At 32.1% G+C, this 22,517-nt stretch overlaps 3 protein-coding genes across 4 annotated transcripts in view; 1 reads left to right on the top strand and 2 right to left on the bottom strand.

The window, feature by feature from the left end:
• Positions 1-597: 597 nt before the first annotated feature.
• Positions 598-1,122, bottom strand: LOC146938688 (secreted RxLR effector protein 161-like). The gene has a single exon (XM_085749670.1). It carries the CDS (start codon positions 1,120-1,122, stop codon positions 598-600), a length of 525 nt encoding a protein of 174 aa, XP_085605796.1.
• Positions 1,123-8,663: 7,541 nt separating this feature from the next.
• LOC146938687 (uncharacterized) lies at positions 8,664-9,810 on the bottom strand. The gene has a single exon (XM_085752588.1). The coding sequence runs from the start codon at positions 9,693-9,695 to the stop codon at positions 9,012-9,014; it is 684 nt and encodes a 227-aa protein (XP_085608714.1). The 5' UTR covers positions 9,696-9,810; the 3' UTR covers positions 8,664-9,011.
• Positions 9,811-17,561: 7,751 nt separating this feature from the next.
• The window catches only part of LOC146938682 (TMV resistance protein N-like), a 94,952-nt gene continuing 89,996 nt past the window's right edge, over positions 17,562-22,517 (top strand). Inside the window, exons 1-5 of one of the 2 annotated variants that reach the window (XM_085752583.1) lie at positions 17,562-17,926; positions 18,343-18,890; positions 19,437-20,547; positions 20,664-20,963; positions 21,117-22,497. In XM_085752583.1, the coding sequence (XP_085608709.1) occupies positions 18,391-18,890; positions 19,437-20,547; positions 20,664-20,963; positions 21,117-22,497 (3,292 nt within the window). In that variant the 5' untranslated portion in view covers positions 17,562-17,926; positions 18,343-18,390. The remainder of the gene's footprint in view (positions 17,927-18,342; positions 18,891-19,436; positions 20,548-20,663; positions 20,964-21,116; positions 22,498-22,517) is intronic. The other variant, XM_085752584.1, reaches the window with a different exon arrangement.

Raw genomic sequence — 22,517 nt, 5'->3', positions numbered from 1 at the left:
GAGAGATATATTTGATTTTGAAACTGAAATTTGCTTCATTATGAGTCTTTAACACTATGATTAGATCAATTTGATAAATTTGTTTCTTTGAAGCAAAAAAGTCAAGAGGAAGAGTCGAAAAATCTATTCGTTTTCCAAGAATTGATAGCGGCCATCCCAAAAAAATTTGTCTGGCTCCGCCACTGCCTTTAGATACAGTGGGTTATGCTAACTAACAATGGTTACTTAACTATCAAGTAAATCAGATGGTTAAGTTAATGTCTTATTAACTAACTAACTAACCAACTTAATCTTATTCAACTAACTTATAGTTCACGTAATTGAATTCTAACAAACTCGTTCTATCTAAAGTATATACATCATAACAACTATATAGTAGACTTGTTCACTATCACATTCTCTGTGTTGATACTCTGTAGTGATCCTATTGGGTGGTGACCATTAAGGGTACATAATCCTCTGGACCTATAGTCTGAATTCAAACTTGTTATCAAAATTCATCTTGATAGGAACATCATAACCTATCTTCAGTTTAATCATCAGTGTATGCAGCTAGTTTGTTTGACAAGCAGCCAATGGCCCTACAACATATTTTGTCTAATAGCTAAATAGAGTAATCATAGATTGCTTTTTGGAATACCAAGAGATTGGTGCACCCTGAAGCTTGAACAAGTAGCCACTTGTACTTCTTCTGTCTACATTGTCCTCACAAAAATCAACATATGAAAATCCTTTGAATTCCAACTTTCCATTCATTTGAGAAATAGAAAATATAATTCCATATTGCATTGTACCATTAATGTATCTCAGGATATGTTTTGCGGAAAACATGTGAGTTTTCATTGACTTGTTCATGAATCTACTAGCTAATCCTACTACAAAACATATATTTGGCTTTCCTTGACACATGTATCTCAGAGAATCAATCAGTTGTCTGAACATAGTTGGATCCAAAAGTTCTTCATCTCTTGTACCTTCAATTTCAATCATTTCAAAATTATTCAATATCTCAGTAGCATACTTCATTTGATGCATACTTAAATCCCTTGAATTTTCCAGAGATTCCATTCCTAGAAAGTAAGCTGGCTTCCCAAGGTTTCTCATCTCAAATTCAGATTTCATTTTCACCTTAAACTCTTCTACATAAGCTATGTTGCTACGAGTAATAAGTATCTTTATGTGTTGTCTTTCATATATACACCATGCTCAACACTGCATTTCATAAATCCTTGTTGAACAAAGAATTTGTCAATTCTTTTGTTCCATAGTCTTGGAGCTTATTTCAAGCCATAAAGAGTCTTATGCAGCTTATACAAATTTTTTTCTTTGCCTTTTATTTCAAATCTTGGAGGTTGATTCATAAATTCAGTTTCTTATAATGGACTATTCAGGACAACTGATTTCACATCCAAATGAAATAGAGGTCATTTCCTACTACAATCTAGAGCAATAACTAAACTAATAGTCTCATGCCTAGCTACTGGTGATAATACTTCACAGTAATCAAGTCTTTGTCTCTGCTAGAAACCATTTGCCACCAATCTTGCTTTGTATTTCACATTTTTCGCTTCAAGGTTCTGTTTAAGCTTGTATACCCACTTCCCATCAATTGCCTTAGAATGTGTTTAGATCATAGAGAGCCAAATACTCTTAGGTGACTCACACATGGTTTCTTTTCTGACCATACTTCTTCAGGGACCTTATTTTCCAACCTCTTTATTGGACATCTATTCAAGATGTATGCAACAGTTGACACTGCTTCAACCTACAAATGATGTGGTAGCTGCTTATGCTTCAACATGGTTCTATCTATATTCAATATACTTATGTTCCTTCTCTCAACAAGAACATTATTATGTTGGGGATCATATGGTGTTGTAACTTGATGTATGATTTTATGCTCTTTACATTAAAAGGACAACAAATATCTGAATAAATTACATTCAATACCTTCTGTGCCACATATTGCTCTCCTCCTCAAGGACGATAGTGGCAAGACATTCAGCTTCTTTTATTTTGATCATGGGTTTGAAGATTATATTCTTCCCAAGAGAAGACTCTAGCATTAGTCCTTTCTTTTGATCAAACAATTTTAGGGATTCATTCTTCATATCCTTCATTTCAAGAACATATAGTACCTATTCAATCATATCCTTCTTGCCATTTTGCATATGAATGAGCATATTTCCGATTCCAGCAGCTTCCATTACTTTGTTACCAACTAGCTTCACATTAGTTCTTCCGCTTCATTCAAAATCATGGATTTAAACTTCTTGTATCAAGATACCAGGTCATAGAATCAGAAGCTTCATCAATATAGTTGTTACCATGAGAATTAGAGGATCAGAATCAGTACTAGAGGTTTCCTGTACAACCTTGGATTCTTCTTCATTACTATAAATATTCGTTTCGTTTCTTGACCAACATTTATTATCAAAATGCCCAAACATATTGATAGACGATTGGCAAGTGTACCAAATACTATCGAAGTAATAAAAATATTGATCCCACGAGGACTGTTTTTAACTTCAATAATTCAATTGCGTTATAGAAATAGGATGTGTAGAGTTTATTTTGGTTTGCCACTAGGCAGTAGATTTGGTTTGATTTTATGAAATCAAATAAATGAAAATAGATTTGATTAAGAAAATATGGAGAGAGATGAGATCAGATCTTTCGAATCCTCTAAGTTCCCCTAATTGGTATACCGCACCTATTTGTTATGAATCTTCTTCTAATTTACGATGATTAACAAAATAGCTCTAATCAATCCCTTGAATTAGAACCCTCTTCTCAAATTACAGCCCCCAATCCCTTGGGTGGTCTAATAATTCTTGAAGGTTTTACCGAACGTTAACCTATTATCACTAACAAACGATTATCTATTCCTAGACTAACCCTGTTTATTAGAACAATTCAATTAGGTCTAAGTCGAAAGCCATGGTCAGTGGTCATTCGTTCTCACAAAATCAGGTTATATGTGATCAAGATATAAAAAGCATTAAGAACAATTGAATTGAATAAACTAGAATTGAATTCATAAACAAAATAGAGTTTCACAGCAACATGTGTCAATTAGGGTTACAAAGATTCATCTCGGATCTAATCTCTAAGAGATTTAGCTACTCATAATCGAGTTTACGAATAGCATAATCAATGATTGAAATAAAACATACATGAATTGGTAAAAGGTTGAAGAAATCGCCCTTCTAGCCGTCTCCGATGTCTCAAAATCGCACTTTGCTCTCCAAAATCGTAACCCTTGTTCTCACCAAAGAGTGCAGTATTTATAGAGTTTTGGGCCTGAATTTGCAAAATCGCGCCGCGGCTGTATAATGGCGCGCCGCGATTTCCTCAAAACAGGAAGATGTGAAATTTCGCTTCTTAAATCGCGGCAAGGCTTGAATTTGGCGTGGCACTATTTGCTTCAGACTGACTTCAATTTTTCAGCTTTTTGCACTCCATAACAGTATAATTTGCATGAGAACTCTATCAAAATGTCACAATAAGTCCTAAAAATTACGTAATGACAGCATGTCATCACATATCACACTTAAGAGGATTCAGGCTCATCTTCAATTTTGGCTTTTCCTTTGCTATTACTTTGCTACTTCTTGTTCCAATTGTTCTTGCCAACTTTATTTTTCTTGAATTAAGCAAGAAGTGCTTGGTCTTCGATTTCTGCCATGCTTCAATTCATGTGCTTTTGCAATCTTCTAAAACACATTTTCATCAAGGCATTGATGAATGAGAAACAATGTTTTGTTTTCTTTCTTCTTGAATTCCTTATGCTCATTTGTCTGCACATTTGTTACATTTTCAAGAAGGGGTTCCATGCCACTGTTAAATTGTTCATATGCATCATGAAATGCAAAAATCACCTTCATATGCCTGAACCATCTTTCCCATTTTTCCCATCAAGAACTAGAAGATTCGTATGAAAGTATTTTTCACTGCCATCTTGTTGATCTCTAAAACTTTCACTTTCTTAATATGTTTGATTGAAAAGCTACACTCTAATGTGAGGTGAATTGCAACTTTGAAGGAGAATGAGAGAGTTTGAATGATTACAAGAACTTATACAGGATTTCTTGTCATCTTTTAGAGTCAACTTATAGTGGAAGTGGTTACTTTTAGGGCCTTTTTGTCAAGAATCCAGAAGAAAAGTCATGAAATCACAAGACCAGCCTCAGCCAAGATCGCATCGCGAACTGTATATTTGTGTCTCGAAACACAAGACAAATCACCAAGTTCAGCTTCTGCCAAGATCGTGTCGCGTGATATCAACCCCACGTCGCGAGCGTTGATAGTGAAACGACAAAGTTAGCCTCATAAAGGCTTGCCTCGCGATATAATTTCTTGCATCGCGGGCTGAAGTTCCTTAAATGTTGGTAAACGTGCAGCTATATACACTGGACCCCTAGGTTAGTGAGAAATCACCTTTTGACCAGCAGAAAATGGTGAAAGTGTGATCTAGGACGTTTCAGAGCGGTATGAAGTACTTATGGAGCGAGGAATCAACATCGATGATTCTTTTCTTATGTTTTTTTATTCATATAGTTTAATTTGTGTTTAGACATCATGAGCAGCGAAACGTCTCTAGAGTAGATCACGAAAAATGGGATTCCTATAATTATTTGAATCATGTAACTTTAAATAATTATATAGATTTCAGTTGATTGCTTAATGTTTTATTTAATTATACTTTTTGTTTGAATATATTTATGTTGATATGATTATTCATGAATAATGTAAAATCAAGGTCTACTAACCTTGGACTTTAATAAAAATAATAGTATAATTTGGTTGATTGTTTTCTAGTGTAGACATTCTCTCTCTCTCTCAATCATATTTTCAAACCCACAATTAATTACCATAATCCTTATCACCATTGTGGTAGTTTAGTTGAAATAACACGATCATGCTGATATAAACTTTGCCCCATTACGACATCATAGCACACTTGCTATTTTTTCCATTGAAAACTATGTAAACTTTATTAAATGAGCAATGCTATTTATCAAGAAAGATTTTATCAAGAAAGATTCAAGAATGACATGGCAGAATAATCACCCTTAGATTTTATCAAGAAATTGTCCCGAAATTAATGTTAGCCAATAACAGTGGCGGAGCCACGTGTGGACTGGGGTTGGCCATGGCCATCCCATTAATTTAGGGTTGAAAGTACTATTATACCCCTGAGCTAATTTGAAAATTACAAACATGCCATTTTCTTTTCTGAAGGCTGAAGCGTGACCCCTTCTTCTCCTCTGGTGATTCAGTGCGACCTCCATCCATCACCTATCCCCAGTCACACCGCGACCGTGTTCGTCGCCATCTCTACCTCTCCGTCGAAATTGAAGCCCGCAATCACGCCACGACCTTTCAGTTACCCACTTTCAGTGCGATCTCTGAAATGAATCTGTCTCCATCTCACAAACCCTAATTGAGTAAGTGTAAATTACTTTTCTTTTGTTTGGTAATCATCTTTTGTTTGGAAGTTGCTTAATTCCTTAATCCTTTTTAACTTTAGTAATTCCTTTTTAACTTTCTTAATTCCAATCTGATTCATTCATCATTATGCTGAAATAATAATTTTCTTAATCACACACTTTCTTAATCCCAAACCGATTCCTTTTGCTTTGATTTTGGAATGTTTTGGGGTTGTGTACGTTTTGGTGAGATTTTGAGCTGCTTGCAAGTTGCTTCTCAGTTGTAATATTTATTTATAATACTTATGTTTTCATTAAAATAAATGTTGATGCAGGGTGTTTCTCAAATGAAACAGGTTGGGGATTGATTGGTAGAGACAATTGTGGGTTTGTCCTATTTTCTGAAACAAGGAGAAAAGACGTTGTAGTATCTCCTTTAGTAGCAGAAACCATGGGTCTGCGATGGTAGAATCTCATTGTCGAGATGGATGCTGAGACAGTAGTAAGGTCTTTTTATGGTGCTGTAAAATTTGCTGCTATAGATGATTTAATCATAGATTGTTTAGATATAATGTCAAGATTAGAAAATGCTAGTGTTAGCTTTGTTAAAAGAGATAGCAATGTTGTTGCTCATAGCCTGGCCTGCTTATCTCTTTCTGTTGGTTGTATGGTATGGAAAGGCAATGTTCCTAACCAAATTATGACTTCTCTTTGTAAGGATTTTCAAGTTAATCAATGAAATTCCTTTACTGTCAAAAAAATACATCCAGTAACTTGTTTTGCTTCTCAATTATAATGTTTATTTATAATAGTTTTGAACTGTTTGTTTCCTTATTCATACAATACCAAAGAGAGATATATTTGATTTTGAAACTGAAATTTGCTTCATTATGAGTCTTTAACACTATGATTAGATCAATTTGATAAATTTGTTTCTTTGAAGCAAAAAAGTCAAGAGGAAGAGTCGAAAAATCTATTCGTTTTCCAAGAATTGATAGCGGCCATCCCAAAAAAATTTGTCTGGCTCCGCCACTGGCCAATAAAATCTCAGGCTGGCCGGAAATCATGGGGGTGGTGGGTGTTATGTATTTTTTTTTTTATGAAAGGTTAATAAATAAGATTGAAATCTAAAGGTGGTTATTCTGCCATGTCATTCTTGAATCTTTCTTGATAAAATCATTCTTGATATCTAGGATTTTCCTTATTAAATAGAGAAATTATTAGAAAACACTATATCAAATACACCTTTTATACAAAGAGAGTTATGCTAAATAACTATGGTTACTTCACTATCAAGTAAATCCTATGATCAAGTTAATCTGTGACTAACTCAATCTTATTCAACTAACTTCTAGTTCATGTAACTGAACTCTAACAAATTTGTGTTAATCTAAAGTATATACATAATGACAACTACACATTAGACTAGTTCATTATCACATCCTCTGCAGTACGTGATCCTTGGGGTGTGACCTTTTGCGGTACATCATCCTCTAGACCTATAAAATCCTCCGAGGCACGTAATCCTCCGGATCCAAAGTTTGAATTATACAATCAATAATTACAATATATTTTTTACAAAAATGATTACAAATTATTTTCACATATGCGACATTCTTCCAAGAGATTGTTATTATTTAGTTGGAAGGGTACTTTTAAATCTCACCGACTAAAATAAATTTGATATTATACACAAGATGAAAACCAAACAGAACCATTCAATTTCGAGAACCAAAACAACTACCCTATGATGGAGAGAGCCTATGGGACCTTCAATGTGAATAAGTCCATTTAAGTGAAAAAGAAAGTCCTTCAATGTCATGAAAGTCCCATTTATGAATTCGTCGGCAACTGTAATATTGTACAACTTATAAGTGATATTGACAAGCTTTCGGTTGATCTCATAAGTCAAAACTATCATCAAAGTAATTATTGGTTAATTAGTTAATTTTGTTACTAACAACTCTTTAGGCAGAACTATATATCATCAAATCGTTATCTTCATCTTATTTAAAAAAACTTCCCATTTCAAATATGATTTTATAGTAATCTAATCTTTTGTTGAGAAAGAATCCGAGTTTGATTTATAGAAAAATTACACATTCAGGTGCCAACTTAAAAAAATGTTTCGTAGTATATCCTCTTGGTTTAAAATGTTAAAAGACCTTAGTTTGACTTAGAAAAAATATGTTTATCATTTTTCTTTATGAACCTTGTTCATACTTCACTCATGGACGAATCCACCACAAAGCATGTTGTAGCTATAGTCACACTGGATTTTTTTACATATGAAGAACGTGTATTAGAATAAAAGTGAAGGATGGACATCTAATGTTAGAGGAGGTTGGCAGCTCATTTTGTTTCAATTAATAATTTTTATCATTACAAAAGGATTTGTGATGATAAAACTAGCCTAAATACAACAATTAAAAATGTTATTTTGAGTAAATAGTACATAATCTTTAATTTTATTGGATAAATTTTGTTGACACTATTATTTTAGCAACACCGAAAAATTACGATGACCTTTTGATCGAATTTTGAATTACAATGACGTTTTTCCTTGAGAACCAAATGGTTGAAATAAATTGGACAATAATATATCTATGAATATGTTTCCAATTTTTTTTTTTTTTTGATAGATACGTTTCCAAAATTAAGCTAAATTGGATATTATTATTTGAAATTTAATTTAAGTATTACAAGAAAAATCTGTTTTTTTTTTTTTTTCAAAACCTACGAGCCCTAATCTAGTGACTGAGTTTCAACAACTAATTAGTTAAACATCCCATCTGTACATAGCTTTGCCACAGTTACTGACCCACTAACTTAAGAAGTTAAGCCTTATTAATTAAAGAAACAAATTTAGAACCTCCATTATATTTCTTGTGCTAGATATCATTATAAATAATTTGCCAGATATTACAATCATTTGATTCATTTCTGTTCTTAGGCATGACATATGACTGAGTATTATCAACTAATACAACACATAATGTTGGTTATTGTATGCAATAAATCATTGCATTATTAATATGTCAATTACTCACTAGAAATATCAAATGATCGATGGTCATGGACAAATTCTTCAAGGCTTAGTCTAGAGATAGATGCTGTGTATACTAAATCCATAGAAATCTTGTGATTTGCATCTCTAAAGTAGATAGTGAAAAAAAATTATATCTAAATTTTTTTAACTATAATTATGAACAAGTGATAAAAGCACAGAAATTGAAGAAGTTAAGAATTTTTTTTTTCTTCCTTAAGAAGTACAAAAGTGAAACAACTGATAAAATAAAGGTTATATAGATACCATCTGTGCATATTGGGCTTGACTTTCACAACATTGCGAACAAAGTTCGTAATTATGAGAGGTGTCCACATTTAATTTCAGACACTGCCTCGAATATGATTACATCTGGTAAAAGATGTATGAAGAACAAAGAAAAGAGTAGTAGTAGTATATATTATCACATATCCAAGATCTAATATTGGACAGTATTAACAATACATTTTGTAAAAGGTCCTAAAGAGAAAAAAAAAATCTAAAATAAGAAACATGGTGATGATAGTTGCTAATCAAACCATGACTAATTGTTTTTGAGCTTCAATCCTCAAATCTTTCTTCATCTTTTTAATGAAGTCATCAAATTTTTTGTTCAACTCCTCAGTGCTTAGCACCAAATTTCCTTCTTCTAAAACGTCTTCATCTTCAGCTCTTTCAACTATTTCTGATTCCTTGTCTTCCTCTTTATCACCTTCATCAAATAGCATACTTTCTTCTTCTAGCTCCTCCTCTTGTTCCAAAACTAATATGTTACTTCTTTTTCCTTCTTTAAAGTTTATATTTTCAACTTTATCTTCTACTTTTTCACTCTTTTCTTCAAGCCCTTTGGTTTTCTCCTTCACCACCAACATTGACTCTTTATTAGCTTCAACATTTATTGAATCATCTTTAACATAGTTGTAAGATTCATCAACACTACTAGACCAAGATAAAGATCTTGTAATTCCAACAAAAACAAGGAGACCATTGCATATGAGGAACATGCAATTTTTGTCTATGGTGTGAGTGAATAATTGGAGAGAGAATGAAGAGAAGTAGAAGTTGAAATGATGAAGGAAAGAAATTAAGGAAGAAGGAGATACAATGAAAGCAATTAAAGATATTGAAACTAACAATGGTGTAAGCTTAATTAGATAGTTTTGAGCTTTCATGCTTTGAGTCAAGAATGCTATTTTATGGGAATTGAGTTGATTCATATTTTCAACTTTCTTGTGTAGAATGAAAATGGATCTAGGGAGTTTCTAAATGGTGTTGTAAATTTGTATGAGGTGGGGATGGTGGGGAGTTTTTGAAGGCATGGGACTAAAGAGGCTTCTTTATATATAATGTAGGGGACTTTAGACTTGGGATACTCATGTAGAGTTTGTTTTTCATTACCAAAAATACCCTTGGCTTGTAAATTATTATGAAGTAGATGGTATATATTTGATTTTATCCCAACTTACAAAGATTAGCTACTATTCAGGGCTTTTGTTATAAATGATGATAGTTGCTTGAAAGGGATATAGCAAAATAGGCAATATTTTAGGTTACTATTTGTCCCAAAAATTGGTTAATGGTTATTCATTGTTCACTTATTTTGAGTTTGACATAAGAAGCGATGGTTTTCATTAAAGATTTTGAGGAAAAAATCTTAGGGATTTTGTGGCTTGGATGAGGAAAGAGAAAACAAGGAAGGGAACCACCTTGAAAGTATTGAAGTTCTATTAGAGCATTAGAAAGGTTTTGGACCGTTAAATCTACATATTTGGTTGGACATCTTCATATTATGAGTAACTTATTGAAAGTGATATTCATTCTCTTTTAACACGGTATCAGGGCTAATTTAAAGACGGTATTAGAGAAATTGGACCTAGGACCGCCAATATATAGGTGTGAGGGTGCGCATAATGAAGTTATACTAAAATCTCACATTAAAATTTTCGAGTTGTTGGATGTACATGTAGTTGAACATCTTCACCTTATGAGCCAACTTTTGAGGGTGAATGAGATTCAATCTCATTTAACACAAAGCACCCACATTAATCTTAAGTGTAAAATAAAAATCAACACTCTTTTTTCCGGATACAATTTCTAACCGATTGAAATTCAAATTGATTCAACTATATTACATTGGACTCATATCAATTTGATGGGATCCATTTGAAATTTAATCCATTAGAGTGTCTTGGTAGGAGTTTACTGCTAGCATATATGTGTTGAGAAGAGTTTATTTGTAATAAATATATATGTTAGGATTTATGAGTGGTCACAAAGGTTCTTTAAAAAAAAAAAAAAGGATTTATGAGTGGTCACAAAGGTCAAATTACTGGTGAAAAGTGAAAACTCTATACCACATATATTGCATTTTGCTTAGGATTTAATCCAAGAGTTTTTACAAATATGTAATTGGTTGGTTTTGTTATTACTAGAGCCTTGAGATGTAAGCTAATATAAAAATAATAACAACAACAAAATGAATGACCAATCTTTCTCTTAATTTCTGCTAGACTTATTATCATGTATTGAAATTAGGCCTCAAGATTTTTTTTGTTAACTTGCAATTCTAAGTAATGCACACGTTTGGATGGCAACAACTGACATGCCTCATCATTGTATTTTTCCACTATACCTAACAAAAAGTTTATAACAGCAGCGATACGAGAACAAGCAACAAGCTTTTTTAATTGACAAGAACAAGCAACAAGCTTTATTTCTTTCGATCTCCAATGGATGCATTGGATTAAGATTTTAATAGATTATTTTGATAAATCGTAAAAAAATAATATCATTTTGATAAAAAAAAGGCTTTGAAAAATTTAAAAGACTTTACAGACATATACTCCCTCCGTTTCAAAATGAGTGTCGCTTTAGCTAAAAAAATTTGTTTCAAAATGAATGTCGCTTTACATTTCCAATGCAACTTTAATTTTTTTCTTCCAACTTTACCCTCTCAAACTTTTCTCTCACACAATTTTCAATGCAACTTTAAGTTTGTCTTTTTCTAATAAAGTAAGGACAGTTTAGTAAAAGCATTATATCCAATGATTATTTCATTCCATTTCTTAATCTGTGTGCCAAAGCCTAAAGCGACACTCATTTTGAAACGGAGGGAGTATTAACTTTTAATTTATTTTTTTATAAGTTTTTTTTTTTTGTAGAATAAGCATTTTATAATTTGGATTTTGAGAGATTTTTCAGATTTATTGTATTTTACGTATTTATAAGATTTGAAATAATTATGATCAATTTTAACAAAAAAGTTACTCCATAAAAAAAAAGTTACACCCTCAAAAAAAAAAGTTACTAGAGTGAATGATCGAAGATAATAAATGAATTTTAAGGTTTCGATGTTGAAAAATAAAACAGTTAATTTTTTTAATATTTTCAATAACGAGGTTGTTCTAACTTCATGTCGTCATAAATAATATTTCTCCACACATAATTTAAAGCTAAATTAGTCTTCCATAAATTAGCATTTTTTCGTTCTTGCTCGTGAGTTGGAACAAAAAGTCATCAACCCGACCACAAATATTGCCACTCTTACCACCACTACGACCACCAATACCACTACTAAAAAAGCAAAAAATAGTGAGGGAAATTTTGAGAGGGAAAACATGAAATCCCTCTCTAATTCTGTCACTAAATTTTGCGACCAAAGAATTTGTGAGGAATTTTATTTTTTCCGTCACTAATTTCCCTCACTAATTTTGCTTTTTCTAGTAGTGAATGATCATCAATTTAACGATCGTTTGTCGCCATCTTCGACAACCACCATTTGCAACCAATTTTATTACAATTAATTTTAAATAAATAAATTATAGGTTTATAATATTTAAGTTATTTTATTTTAATTTTAAATAATTTTTTAATAAAAAAAACTTATATTTGTATAATATTGTGGGATTTAACTGATCAAATATTACAATTCACATTTTAGATAAACCATGAGTATTGTCAAGATGATTTTCTCAATAGTTGCTCGAGAGATGATCACAAGATTTGCATGTATGTGGTGTTAAAATTGATAATATATTAATTGAAACATAGAGTTCTACCCAGCACAAGAAGTGCCACGATAAAACTCATAGCAAGTTTAATCTAGTACAACAACAAAAGCAAAGCGACAATAAGCAACAAGCTAACAAACCAAGTGATTTGTCCCAAGCATAAAAGAGGTTCAAGCCATAAAAAATGAAAGTAAAAAACAAAATTAGTATTTTTCGCTTTGAACCACCAATAAGAAAACAACTTTACTTTGTTGACAAGATATTGCATATATTATTCTATATGTCGAAAGATACGAGAATTTCTTTCCTTCCAAATCACTCAAACACAAGATAAACAATTGAGGTATAATAAAGAACACACTTTTTGAAAAATAACCTGAATGACTGAATTGGATTATGTGGTCAAATAGGCGCACCAGATTGACTGAAACAATGTCTAACCAATGCAACAACAACGACCAAATTCTACCAATGAAATCACAACCCCTAATAGATGACCAACATTTTCCATAATTCCATAACCACTCACGCATATTTGAGAATCAACCGAAATAATACCTCGATGAAATAAGTTATCTTTATTAGAGATTTGATTACGAAGTAAAATGCCAAGCAAAAAGTGATTTCAATGGAATAGCTTCATTCCAGATAATGTTTGTAGCTGCAGAACAACCATCAGGCTCCTCGTATGATAACAGTTGGTAAAGTCCACTAACCGTATAACCCTTAATTGGCTAGCCAAGATCACTTATCCTCTGTTTCATCCTGCAAAATAATAGAATTTAAAATAAGTCCTACCACATAAAATTGGAATTTTTCAATAAAGATCAAATTATTAATTTTTAAAGCGTCAAAAACTCAAAAATCAAAACAACACAAACTTCAATCTAGAAATCGAATTTTGATTGAATTGTTTGCAGATACTTATATAAAAATACAAAAAAAAATATCTGCAAAGTTTTATAGCATTCCCAATACGCCTCAGTTTATTTTGATTTTTTGAACAAAAAGAGCAATATCGCAATTATGTTCCGAGTAGGCATATACTCACATGTCAATTTTAGTTCCCAATTTTGCAGCCATTTTTAAAACATCATAAGAACCTCCATCATGAAGTTTTTGAGGTTTTTAAATGAAAGAATAATTAATTATGAATTTTTTAAGCAACGGGAAACAAAAATTCATAATTAATTCGTCTCTTGTTTTAAAACTCTAAAATTTTATGGTGGAGATTCTTATGATGATCTAAACATGACTACAGAATTGTGGAACAAAATTTAACCCACAAGTATATGTTTACTCGAAAAAAAAATGTGATTTTGCATGTTTTGGTCGAAAAATTAAAATAAATCGAGGTATCTTCCAAATACTATAAAATTTTGCAAACCCTTTCTATGTATTTTAATATAGATCTATGTAAAAAAAAAGTTCAAAATTCGATTTTCTAAGTTGAGGTTTATGTTGTTTTGTTTTTTTTAAATTTTCGACACTTTAAAAATTCACAATTAATTAGTTCTTTGTCGGAAAATTCTAATTTATGTGGGCGGACTTTTTTTAAAGTCCTAACAAGCTTGCAAAAGATTGTGAAAAAATTCAACCTCTAGACAATTTTTATGGACTCTATGTCTACAAGGAAAAAATAGAAACAGTCTATTTTTTCTTTATTTCAATCCTTTAATTAGTGTTAGCAAAAAAAATGTTTTGAGGCACAAAAAATATCAAAATGTACAGTGCTTTGGTAAAAATACTCGTTTTCTTTTTTACTCGTATATTATTTTCTTAATATGAGAAGTTGTCAACTAGATCAGTTATTTTGTCGAGGAGAGTGAAGAATTCGTGGTTTGCAACAAGCTCTGGATTTGTAACTCAAGGTATGCTCTTTTCCCCTAAACTGTTCTATCAAATTGGCAACTTGATTTTGATTATAATAACTTAATTATAAACTGCTGATCATTTTAGCTGCATATAATTCAAATTTCTCTCTAAAGACTAATACTTAAAACCTAGTTCCTGATAAACTACTCAAATTAGGTCTCAACTAAATTTCAGAATGTTACTTGGAGAGTAATAAAGAATCTTTGACTATTTCTGTCACCTACATATTTCCAGAAATTAAGCTGAAAACTATTTCCAATTTTGATCCTTATGAGAACAAATATAACACAAGATGTCATGAAATGGCAATTTCCGTCCAATGCCATTTTACATTCAAATTGTTCATTTATTTATTTTCCTAATAGAAGAAAAAAATAATAAGATTTTCAAAGTAAAATGTATGTGCTCAACTGAAATTGTTCACCAAATTAAAATTTGTATAATTTTACTGAATTTTCTGCACTACCTGCAGACAATACCATGGGCTGGGTTCATTATTAATTTATATTGTTAGGTTATCTGTGTCCTAGGTTACAATGCTATTTCCGATTGAAGGTGTGTATGGTGACACCGACACGACACCAACATTGGTTGTTATATTCAAGTATTCCATTTTCTCAAATTATCATCGCTATGTGTTGTAAGTGTAACCTTGGAATTGGTGGGAAATTGAATAGTAAACATTAAGTCTAGACTTTGAACTATAGTGTGTGGATTGAAAATAATGGAAGTCTCACATTGAAAAGTTAGCACCAACTAATAGTGTTTATATAGCAGAAGCGGAACTTCATGCGTATGGTTGTTGAGAAACCGGCTTAAGAGCATCTTAATCAGGTTTGTCAAAACTCTTTTTTAAAACTTTAGATTAGTTTTTCTTCAGTGTTAATGTTTCCTGCATGAATTATAAAGTATGGATTCAACGAGATCTCTTTCAACCCAACACTTACGATACTCTTAAATCTCAATCTTTCTTTTTTACCATTTTTCTAGAGGCAGCGGGTTCGGACTGTCAACGAAAATACTTTTTAATCCTTGGTAGAGCATGCGATGTCTTTAATCTGATTGAACGTGTGTCCGTTGTCCCAACAGTGACATTACACCAACATTGATGGTTTCATTCAGTTATTTCATTGTTTCATATTATTATAAGTGTTGTGTTCGGGTGTACATTCCAATCTCAATGTTTCATAGTTTGTGTCTAATTTTATATTAGTGCAGGTGCTTGGAATTCACAATTGTCTGGCAAAAAATGAGCAGTGCTTTTTCCTCTATATCTTCTTATGTCGTGCTTCCAAAAAAATATGACGTTTTCTCAGCTTTCGAGGTGAGGATACTCGCAGAAACCTCACAAGCCATCTTTATGATTATCTGAGACAAAAGAAAGTTGAAATCTTCATAGACAACAATGAGCTTAAAAAAGAGATGATATCTCGCCAGCCAGCCATCAAAGCCATTGAGGAGTCACATGCATGATGCATTTATTGTCCTCTTCTCAGAAAAGTATGCTTCCTCAAAATGATGCGTGAATGAGCTCAAAAGATTATAGAATGCTTGAAATATATGGAACAGATTGTGATGTCTGTTTTTTACGACATAGATCAATCGCTTGGGAGGAACCAGACTAGGTGTTACAAGCTAGCCTTCGAAAATCATAGGCGAGAATTGAAGCAAAATAATAACAAGTTGCAGAAATGGAAAGTTGCTCTCAAAGTTTCAGATTCGATTCTCTCATATGTTAATTTGGATGGACTAATTTACCTTCTTAAATTATTATAAAGTTCCTTCACTACCTATATTTTAACAAGTTGAGTGGTTTAATGTAAAAAATAACTCAAAACCACCATTTTCTTAAATATTTCCTTTAAGGTTCATTTGTTAAAAAGTTAAAAAAAAAAAACTTATTTTAGAAATGATGCATTCAACATCTTAAAATTTAACTTTTTTTTTACATAAAAATTATAATTTTGTTTTTGTCGACGACGATGATTCACTGAGCTTCTTCGGGTGGGGTTGCATGGGGTATGGTCCAACTAACAAATCTATGTAATTATTATTATTATTATTATTATTATTATTATTATTATTATTATTATTATTATTATTATTATTATTATTATTATTATTATTATTATTTATTTATTTTCAATAAATTGCTATTACATTTATCGCGTCAATATCTGTGATGTCTTTTTGCTTTTACTGTCCAAAAAGATAAAATGATAAATATATATATATATATATAAAGGGGCTGTTAACTTGCACCCACCTAAAAACACTAAGGTGCAAGTTAACAAGCTGCACCTACTAGTTATTTACCAAAACACCCATGTTTTTCTATTATAAACAAATATTATTTATGCTATTTACAAAAATGTCCTTTTAATTAAAATAAAGTTTAATAGAGACAAAATGGTGTTTTAGTAAAGTACAAGTAGGTGCAACTTGTTAACTTGCACCTTAGTGTTTTTAAGTGGGTGCAAGTTAACATCCCTATATATATATATATATATATATATATATATATATATATATATATATATATATATATATATAAGGGTTAAATATGTTTTTGGTCCCTATAAAATCGCGACCTTCTAAGTTTAGTCCTTACTTAATTTTAATAGCTTTTTTAATCCCTACAAAAAAAAATTTACTTATAATTTTAGTCCATGCTAAAATAAATTTTGTTTAATTATCCTTAAACTCTTAAATTTTTTAACGATTCTTTTTATACAAGTTTAGAACACTATGAAAGGTTCATTTACTAAAATCTATAATTTTTTAACATGAAATAAATTCAATATGAATTTTTTAAAACGACAAAAGTTTAAGATATAAGTAACAAAAATATGGACGTAGAAATCAAATTTTTGCGATATATTTTTCGGAGGACCTTTTAATAACGTTCTTAACACGCCTGTAAAAAATTGTTGAAAAACTTAAGAGTTTAAGCATAAATTAAACAAATTTGGATTGAGTAAGGATTAATATTGAATGCAGAATTTTTTTGTAGGGATTAAAAATGCTATTAAAATTAAGTAAGGACTAAACTTACAAGATCGCAATTTTGTAGGGAACAAAAACATAATTAACCCTAAAATTAAATGGTCTTGGTATTAAGTTTTTTAAAACATTTTTTTTTTGTGGTGGCCTGGGTTTGAACCCCAGACTTTACATATATTATGCATTGTCCTTACCATCTGAGCTGTTATAAAGCTAAAAAGAAACAAGTGATAAATTCTATTTAAAAAAGAAGTCAATTTTTTAAATTTTAGATGTTGAGTGAGTTATTTTTAAGATAAAGTTTCTATTTAATCTTGTGCCCTTAAATACACAAGTATTTATATTTTTGGTTGAAAGTATTTGGAACCCAAGTCAACAAGGTTACTGTATGTTACAGTATATTTTATCTTATGGTCTCTGTCAAAGAGCAATCAAGCCATTTACTTAGGATTGCATAACAGTGAAATCACATTTGTTATTTTGATCCAAAATTGATTCCAGCAGAAGCTAAGCCATACAGTCTTTTTCTCCTCTATTGCATTAGGCTGCATCTGACTTTGGTATGATCTTTTTTCCATCAATTTTAATTTAACTTATAAGATTAAATTGGTTTTCAAGAATTGTATATGAATGTTTAATTAGTCTTCCTATTTCTTATTTGTACCCCATTTTTACTGATTAAGAAATTACTCTGTTTTGTACCTGAAAATGCTGCTCTGCTTGACAAAAACTATCATACATTCTTGAGTTAAGATTCATGTCATTAAGCTTTTAATGTCTATTTATTAAATAACATGTGCTGTTTATTTATTAAATCCATAGATGAGCAATATGTGAACTTTGAACTGCTTGATCTGATGTCAATCAAATTTATGAACTGAGAACTGAGTACCGGTCAAAAATGTCATTGACACGAAGTATGAACACATTTAACATTAAATATTTTTAATTTTTTTTTTTTAAATTTTGAGTGCAGCTTTGTGATTAGTGGAGGCACTTGGAATTCATAACCGCTGCGCAGAAAATGAGCAGTGTTTTTTCCTTTATATTTTCTTCTGATGTGGTGCCTCAGAAAAAATATGACGTTTTTCTTAGCTTTAGAGGTGAGGATACTCGCAGAAACTTCACAAGCCATCTTTATGATGCTCTGAGCCGAAAGAAAATTGAAACCTTTATGGACAACAATGAGCTTCAAAAAGGAGATGAGATCTCGCCAGCACTCATCAAAGCCATTGAGGAGTCACATGCATCTATTGTTATCTTCTCAGAAAACTACGCTTCCTCAAAATGGTGCTTAAATGAGCTCAAAAAGATTCTAGAATGCAAAAAATATAGGGAACAGATTGTGATACCTGTTTTTTACAACATGGATCCATCAAATGTGAGGAAGCAAACCGGGAGTTACAAGCAAGCCTTCGCAAAACATAAGCGAGATTTGAACCACAATAATGTCAAGTTGGAGAAATGGAAAGATGCTCTCACCGAGGCAGCTAATTTAGTTGGTTGGGACTCTCAAAATTATAGGTAAGTAAAACGACCTATCCAGATTCTACATGTCATGACTCATGACTTGTATGTTTCCAAAATTCTAAGTAAAATCAATAAACTATTTCCTATCATTTGAATGTTTTGTTTCTAATATAGCACAATTACTTACTACATAAGTCTTTCATCTCCATATTCGTAATTGGAAATGAACATAGATTTTAGAAAAATGAAAGCCAAAAATAATTTTAGAAAGTAAACAGGCTCGATTATTTGGAGAAGTGAACAATGATGTTGATGTGCATCCTATCAAAGTCATCATATACTTGTACCCTGCATACACTTATCATACTATCCATCCATATGCTTGTTATGTTGATATGGCTGGTTATATTTGTACCACTAAAATCTTAATAGTAATAACACATACTTTCATACGGGTAATTGATTTGCTCAAATCTAATTTTTGCTTCTTTTCTTGCTCTACTCTGCCACCATGTTGACTATAAATTTTGTTATGTACTAATCATATGGATGTATTTTTCTTCGGTTTTAAAACATTCTTCCCCCTCTTTCCTATGTTAGGAATGAACCAGACTTCATTAAGGACATTGTTGAAGATGTTTTGCTGAAACTTAATCTTAGATACCCATATGAAATTAAGGGGCTTGTTGGAGTTGAGAAAAATTATGAACAAATTGAATCAATACTGAAAATTGGGTCAAATGATGTTAGAGTCCTTGGAATATGGGGCATGGGTGGAATAGGAAAGACCACCCTTGCTAGGGCTTTATATGCTAAAATGTATTCTCAATTCGAAGGTTGTTGCTTTCTCAATGTAATGGATGAATCAAACAAGTATGGACTCAATGTTGTACACAGTAAACTTTTGTCTTCATTGTTAGAGGAAGAAAATATTCATCCTGATGCATCCTACATAGAAGCCCCTTTCTCCGAGAGAAGGATTGGGCGTAAAAAAGTTTTAATTGTGTTGGATGGTGTAGAAACCTTAGAGAAAATAGAAGATCTTATCCCAAAAATTGATGGTCTGGGACTAGGTAGTAGGGTCATTATTACAACTAGAGATAAGCACATATTTAGTCAGTTGAGTAAATGTGAAATATATGAGGTTAAGGAATTAAACAAGCATGATTCTTTTCAGCTATTCAGTTTGACTGCCTTCAAAGAAAAACATCCTAAAATTGGATATGAAGATCTATCAGAAAGTGTAATTGCCTATTGCAAAGGTAACCCTCTGGCATTAAAAGTTCTAGGTGCAAATCTCAGTTCAAGGGGCCAAGAAGCATGGGAAAATGAATTGAAAAAGCTCCAAAAGATTCCCAATCGAAAGATTTATAATGTGTTAAAATTGAGTTATGATGATTTAGATCGTTGTCAAAAGGCCATATTTCTAGACATCGCATGCTTGTTGAATGGAAAAGATAAAACTTTTGTAAGAGATCTATTGGAAGCTTGTGAGTTCTTTGCAATAAGTGGGGTAGAAGTCCTTCTAGATAAGGCTCTCATTCAACTAGGTTCAATTTTGCATGTCAAATGGGAAGTTTGCACTATAGAAATGCATGATTTGTTACAAGAAATGGGACGGGAGATTGTTAATCAAGAATCTGAAGACCCTGGAAAACGAAGTCGACTGTGGAAAGCAGAAGAGATATTTGATGTATTGAAAAATAACAAGGTAAGTAGAGGATGCAATCACTTCTACATGAAAATAACACATGTATTTGATTATGAAATATAACAAGGAAAGTATATGTGACAACCATTCCTAATTATTAATATAATTTTTATCAGGGAACTAAAGCTGTCGAAGGGATAGCATTCGATAGTACAGATGAGGGGGATCTTTACTTGAAGTCTAATTCCTTTAGAAGGATGACAAATTTAAGATATCTTAAAATCTATAATTTATCTAGAGGATGCACATGCAATGTGTACTTTCCCGATGGTCTTGAGTGGATTTCAGATAAATTGAGGTACCTTCAATGGGATGGATATTGTCTTGAGTCTTTGCCATCAAACTTTTGTGCTGAAATGCTGATAGAGCTTCACTTGAGTCATAGCAAGCTTAAAAAGCTCTGGGATGGAGTTCAGGTACTAATGTGTTTGGATATCCTTTTTAATTTGTTGAAGTCTTAAAAAGTCTTTATTTATGCTTAATTAAGTTTAGTTTTTCTTTTAATCAACACTCACATGATTATTAATTTAATGGTTTCTAAGCAATGTCGTTTTTATTTCTTGTTACAGAATCTTGTGAATCTAAAAATACTTTGGCTTGAATCCTCCAAAGATCTGATTGAGATCCCAGACCTATCTAAGGCTACAAATCTTCATAGAGTATATCTTTTTCAATGTGAAAGTCTGGGTCAGCTCCATGCTTCCATCTTTTCTCTCCCTGATCTTAGATATCTAGATTTACAAGGTTGCAAAAAGATTGAAAGCCTTAAAACCAATATTCATTCAAAATCTCTTCGTGAACTCTTACTCGATGGTTGTTCATCTCTCACAGAATTTTCGGTGACATCGGATGAAATGACAGAGTTGACCTTAGGTGGCACTGCTATACGTGAATTGTCTTCATCGTTTTGGCGTAATAGAAAACTTACTTCTCTTGCCCTAACCGAGTGTAACAAGCTTAACATTGTTGGGAATAAGTTAACAAATGATCATGGACTTGGGTTTGTTACCGAGCTAGACCTTTCAGGGTGCACAGAAATCAATGCACTAAGTATGTGGTCCATCTTTGATGGCATACAATCTTTAAAACTACTAACAATGCATGAGTGTTGCAACTTAGAATGTCTCCCTGAGAACATACATAACCAGTCAATGCTAAAAGGGCTAGATTTAGATGATTGCAGGAAACTTGTGTCTGTAACAGAGTTTCCGCCATCCCTATTATCTTTGAGTGCCATTAATTGCACTAATCTGGACACAGACTCCACTCAACGGTCATTTCTTGAGAACATGGTACAAATCTTCTCTAAAGACCCTTTTCATGCAGATAAAGATGCCTGGTTTGATATCTCTTTCTTGCCAGGAGCACAAGTTCCTCGCAAGTTTGATTTTCAAACAATGAAGGCTTCAATTACCATTCCTCCTATTCCAAAATATAACCTGTCTGGTTTCATATTCTGCACTATTCTTTCTGAGGGCTTTTGTGTTAAGAATAACCCCATTCATTGTATCATCTTTGAACACGGCAAAGAAGTTGACAAGTGTCTTATTGTTAATTACGATTATAATGGGAGATTAATTTCAGATCACGTTTTGATATGTTGGCATCCTTACAACAGACAAAAATTTGGAAGTAATGATTGCAACCTATCATTTCAATTCATACATCAAGATCACAATGACGAATTGTGGTGGTCAACAGAGGGGATAAAAGGGTGTGGGGTCTTACCTGTATATGACTTGGAACATAAGTCGGATCTGGATGTTAGGGAAATTGGTAAACTAAAATCCAGTGCTCAATATTCTGACGGGTCCGATTTGTCTAACAATGAAAGTGAAGATGGCCAGGAAAATTATAATGATGAGTTACAGCCTACATCAATTGGAGGTGAAGTCATAAGCTCCAACAATGAAAATGAAGATGACCAGAAACATCCTTGCTGTTCAATCGGTATGAATCTTCTCATCCAC

This window comes from Medicago sativa, chromosome 3 (assembly GCF_051527215.1).
Source record: "Medicago sativa cultivar Bolivia chromosome 3, Bolivia_mono, whole genome shotgun sequence".
Classification (NCBI taxonomy): domain Eukaryota; kingdom Viridiplantae; phylum Streptophyta; class Magnoliopsida; order Fabales; family Fabaceae; genus Medicago; species Medicago sativa.
The sequence above is the reverse complement of the archived record's forward strand: the minus strand, read 5'-3'. Positions and strand labels throughout refer to the sequence as shown.